The sequence below is a fragment of the Phaethon lepturus genome, unplaced genomic scaffold, assembly GCF_000687285.1.
Source record: "Phaethon lepturus isolate BGI_N335 unplaced genomic scaffold, ASM68728v1 scaffold11446, whole genome shotgun sequence".
NCBI lineage: Eukaryota > Metazoa > Chordata > Aves > Phaethontiformes > Phaethontidae > Phaethon > Phaethon lepturus.
Genome location: NW_010546945.1, coordinates 1 through 5,538, shown reverse-complemented (window position 1 = coordinate 5,538; position 5,538 = coordinate 1). Strand labels below are relative to the sequence as shown.

General features: G+C 42.1%; 1 protein-coding gene across 1 annotated transcript in view; it reads right to left on the bottom strand.

Moving 5' to 3' along the window:
• Positions 1 to 1,652, bottom strand: part of ANKRD22 (ankyrin repeat domain 22) — a 4,345-nt gene extending 2,693 nt beyond the window's left edge. Inside the window, exon 1 of the mRNA XM_010289477.1 lies at positions 1,437 to 1,652. Within this exon, the coding sequence (XP_010287779.1) occupies positions 1,437 to 1,652 (216 nt within the window). The remainder of the gene's footprint in view (positions 1 to 1,436) is intronic.
• Positions 1,653 to 5,538: the final 3,886 nt, after the last annotated feature.

Sequence of the window (5,538 nt, the reverse complement as noted above, 5' to 3'; positions counted from 1 at the left end):
GCAGGAAGAATCCCCACAGCTCTTCTTAGAGAGGTGCTGGTTACTACAGCAAAGACATAAGAGTTCATGGCATCTACTTTGGCACATGTGAGAAACACAGGCAAGTAGCAACACCCCCAGCAGATCCCTAGTGAGAAGAGAGCTTAAAAAAATCTTTGAATAATGAGTGTACCACAGCAAGTAAAGGGTAGAGCTTTTAACTTGCGTGTTAAAAAACACTGATGGGGCTTGACAGACTGGGCTACAGTGTTACACTGGGGCCCAAAATAAGCAGAGCAGCTCTTCTGCGTCATCCTCTGCTCCCCATTCTCAGTTCTGGGCACCACAGTCAAGCTCTGCACCCAAGGGCCTGATTCCATCTGGGAAGGTGACGCAGAGAAGCATTTAAGAAAGCCAGGCACAGCTAGCAAATGGCTGACCATGCAATTGGAATGATCTTACTGCAAACCACCGAATCCTTTCAAAGGGACTTTGAGGTAAGATGGAGAGCCTTCTGCATCAAGAATAGATTGGATAGAATATGCCCTGACCTCACAAACGTTTGCTGCCCGGCTATGAAAGAGACAAATGCACTGGAAACCAGATACAAGATAGCCTACAAACGTGCAGGAACTTGCTAAGCACTGTCTTGGAATATGAGATGATACAATAAAATTGGCAATGGTTTTTTTAGTGGGTTTTTTCCCTGCCTATTTATCACCCTTAACATCATCAGAATAAATTAGTCATGAAGCCAGAACACGCATCTTTTGGCTACTTTTTATTCCTAACCTACAAGGAAATCTACCACAAAAACACACTTCCTCCTCGCCTTAGGGAAAATAGCCAGTCACAGCTATTGTGCAAGGCAGGTGGGGTTTTTAAAATAGGGAACAGGTGAAGAACAAATGAAGGCTTCCCTCCTCCTCACCCTCCAGCATGCTATGAGGTGCCAAATAATGTGACAAAAGCAGGCCTCCAGAGGGAATAAAGAAGGTTTTTGTGGAGCAGGCAGACGTTTGAGAGATGCACAGGCTCACCTTGACCTTCCTTTTAACCTGGGTGAAGAAAAAGACAGAGGGAAAAGAAAAGCTACAGAAGGGACAGACACAAGCTGGAGGGCAAGATGAATACAGAGTGCTGCGTGGGTAAGCAGGCAGAACTCACTGGGGACTGGGGATGACATGTGCAGTGTTACCTTAACTGGGAACGTGAACACAGAGGGAAATGCGGGTTGGCAATGTTTATTATCTCCTCTGCAATGGCAAGTCAGGAAAATAACTAAGTGAGGCGACCAATAGAAACATAAAGGTGCATTTAATTATAATTTGGGGGCTATACTTATGCCTCAGTTGGAAGCAAACCTCGGCTTTGTCAGTACTGCCAGTGTTCCCACCCGCACACTCCAAGAATCTGAAAGAACAGTCAGTGCAAAGGAGGAGTCGGTGTCCACTTACCTTGTTTCTGAGGTTGACATCTGCATTTCTTTCCAGAAGATAGCTAGCTATCCTGTTGTTTCCCTGTTTGCATGCAGAAATTAAGGGGGTGTCTCCACCGAAGCTGTCCTGGATGTTCAGATAGTTGCTGTTGCTCTCCAAAAGGAGCTGAACTTCATTGAAATCGTTATTATAAGCTGCCTGACAAATAGGCTGAAGAGAGAGGATAACACTCATCAGCACACGTTTCACTAAGACGTCCGTGCTTCCCGTTATGACTTACTACCTGCACATCCTAAGACACTGCCAAGCACTTCTGGCAGAGGTTGTAGTTCTACGTGACTTCCAGAAGATGGTGGTAAGAGATACTCCTTGCGTCTGCCACACTGCAAGCTCTCAGCCTTCTCTTCAGCCTGAGAGGTCACAGCCTCAATGGAATGAACTTCCTGTTCATTTTGGACGATGTGTCAATAATCCAAGAAATAAATCCAGAAATAAATAAGCCACTCTAAGTTTACAACAGGCTTTCCCTTTGGGTAAGCACTGTGGAACAAGAGGTACCACTTCTGACCCATCAGTTCCCAGAAGAGAACCACGCTTCACGTGAAAGGTGAAAAAACAATTCCCCGTAATGTTTCTTTTCCAGGGCTTGAAGTGAAGTTTCATGCCTAAAAAATACATGTATTCCCACAGCTCAGATCCTGCTTGGCTTTTGAGAACTGCTTGCTGCTCGAGTCTTCACTTGGTATTTTTACGCACGCTTGACCTTCCCTCTCCAGCAGCAAGAACTCAACTAAGGAGAGGCTGAGAATGACAGGAGTAGCACCAGTTTCTAATGGCCTACTACAGGCAGAAAATAACAGTGGGAAGTGTGGCAGACTGGTAGCATTTGAAGTTCTTCAGTCAAAAAGAGAATAAGTTTCTTTCTTTCCTTCTGTCTTTGATACTGGGGGTTTTATTCACCATTCCCCAAGATAGGCATTTTCTTTAAACATCATCTGCGGTTTTTCCTTCCCGTCCTCCTTTCATCACACCCTAAACAGACTACATGAACAAGCTCTAGCCCTGAACTCTGAGCCCTTTCCTCACTCCCCCTGCAGGTTTTTTTTCCCCTCCACATTAAAAGAATTCCTCTTATTCACACTTTTGCTTCACACAAACTTTCATCTACAACACAAGTTTACCTCTGCCATCATTGCTGCTTAGTCTTCTGGACAGCTGCATGAGAGAAGTGATTTTCCTTTCTAAGGAAAGTATTTACATGCTTACCAGACCTTGCACCACTTCTTGTTTTGTTTCTATTATATCAGACAAAAATCTACAAAGAATACATGCAATACTGTAAATCTGCACAGTTGTCTGTATTCTTACAAAAGCCTATGTATACCATTTGCTATTATACACTCCTCCAGAACCAGAACCGTTTTAATGATTTTGAAGAGAAACCCCTCTTTAAATCCTGTTTGGAGTAAATGACCTGCACGCTGGTGCCATCTAAATGATCAGTTTGCTCTAGAACCTCATGCTCTACCATGTTGGTGTCTAGTACTGTATCTGCATGTCCAGGAAAGGGAAGATCAAGTGGATTCTGTCTGCACCTCTGATTTCCCTACTATTCTTGCTTTTAAGTATTGTTTTGCTTATTTAAAAATGCTGTTTGGTTGAACACACCTACTCAAATCCCAGCCATTTCCCATATAGTTTTACTCCTTTCTAGTCTGATTCTTGCTAGTTCAGCAGCTTCTGTCACCAAATGATATGCTTTTGTGCTTTTCTTTCTGTACCGTCTCAAAGAGTTTTACTTGCTAGGCCATTAAGCCCAAGGCATTTCTGACTGATACTCTCACTGAGTCCAGTGATCCAGTGGGATCTTTTCCTAAACCTTACACTACCGTTGAACGCAGCTCTAGCGCCATGAATAATGATGGAGCACTTACCACTCCCTGAGACTACAATATTTGGGACTGAAGTCATGCACAGAGACCAGCACACAAGAGTCATGCTTGCTCTGAAATTTCTGAAATTGAAATTTCTGAAACCTTCTGAAATTGCCTGTCCTCAGAAAACATCCAGGGCACAGAGAGTGTAAGGAAGCAATTCTTATCCATCCCAACAGATAATGCATGGGTAATTGACATACTTAAAGTATTACTATTGTTATTGTTGTTGTTGTCATTATTGTTATTATTGTCATTATTGTTATTATTGTCATTATTGTTATTCCACTGCAGTGGGGGTTCTTTGTAGAATTCTTTCACACATTAATATGTTCCATTCATATTAAAAAAAAAAAAAAACCAAAAAACAGAAAAAACACACAACAACCACAACACCCCAAACTTTTCCCCTGGTTTTATGATATTTTCTTCAGGCCCACTCTAGTTGTTTGCATTCTAGAAAATGCCTATTTTAGTCAAAGAGAGGTGCAAAGTCCCATAGATCAGACTTCCAATATATGTCCCAAAGTGACAAACATGACTCTGTGACGGGAGGAGCAAACATAGTACCAGAATATTTAAGTAAGGGAACAAAGCAATCCAAGTAACTATAAGCTCATCATTTTGATATCAATAACAATAGGACTTCAGAAGAAAATGTGTTGGGAAGGAATAAAGATAGGAAAAATTACAAATAGGTGGCAGTCCCCTGTGTAAGAAAGGCATCAGAAAGAGCAACCAGTGGCAAATTTTAGAGTAGGCAGTCTTTCTCACAGAAAGCAAAGACGGCTGTGATAGAAGGCACTTAACTGGGATAGTGGATACAGTTCTTGTCATCAGGGTCCAAATCAGACTATGGCAGGAGCATAAAACCTCTAAACAACTGGGGAACATGAAGAGCCTGAAGAAAGACTGATTTGCTTAGCTTGTCTAGGAATAAAGGAGACAGGGCGCTCAGTGTTCCAAAATAAATTGAAGGGTAATTATTAGAGAAGAAGAGCCAATTAATTTCAGGGAACAAGGTAAAAAAGGTGGTATATCCGGCCAAGAAGTTCAGCATGACAATTAGAAAGAAATTTCTAGCCATGTGCAGAGTGAAGCTCCAAAACAGGCTTCCAGTAGCATCAGAATGGACACAAAACCTGACTGGCTCCAGGCTGGAGCCTGAGAAGTGTGCAAGGATTTCTGTGGTTGTGAAACCTCTGCCACAAATGCCTCTTCCACCTTCCACTTTTTTGGGTTGCCATGCTGGCAGCTCTGTCTAACTTAGGACTAACTGTGCTTAAGACGGATTTAAAGAATTCTCCAAACTTTGCTCCTAAGACAATTAATAACGTTTCTTACATACACACAGTTAGACAACATCTGTCTGGAATATCAGCAGTGAGGCCAACTATAGAGTTAGGACAATGTTATGTACAAGCAGTAGATTCCACCCAAAACCCACAAAAACACATTTTGTTTATGTTAGCGTTGAGGTTATAGGTCTGGAAACCCTCACTCAGTATTCTACAAGGTTAGAAGACCACCTCAGCAATGATGTAGCTTAACAACCAGCTTCTGATTCATGTTACGGTTATTACATTATTGTTATCCACCCATCATACACAAGAGGGAAATAAACTTATGAGAAACATCCTCAGAATAACTGGGCTTTCCATGCAAGATGGAAGTAGTATTGGGAGAATCCAAAGTTCACATTTCAGACTCGGGCTCAGCTGTGGAGAGGAGCAGGACTATGAGAGCAAAAGATTAGATAGGCCAATGACTGAGTGATGCTTATTCAAGTCAGGTGTTCAAAGGAAAACTGAATATGCAGTTTTAAAGCAAAACCTCTGTACTTAGATTAGAGTATCTTTCTGCAATACTGCTTCTTCTACAAGCCCTTCAGAAGAGCAGAAGAGGATTTCATTGTTCAGTATCTGAGGCTTCAGGAAAGGTGACAGGTAGTTGTAGGACAGGCAAGGGTTTTCATGACTCAGACCACTCAGTACAAGATCACCAGATAAAGGGTGCAAGAAAAGTAAAAAAAATTGCACAGTCAGGAAGAAGGACAATAACTCTATACAACTGATTTTTTAATATTCCTTTTTTTTAATCAGTTGTGGGTCATATGATGGAAACCAGGACTGCTAGTTTACTCAGATCCAGATGAACCTCTGGAAGAAGGGGCAGGTGACTCATGA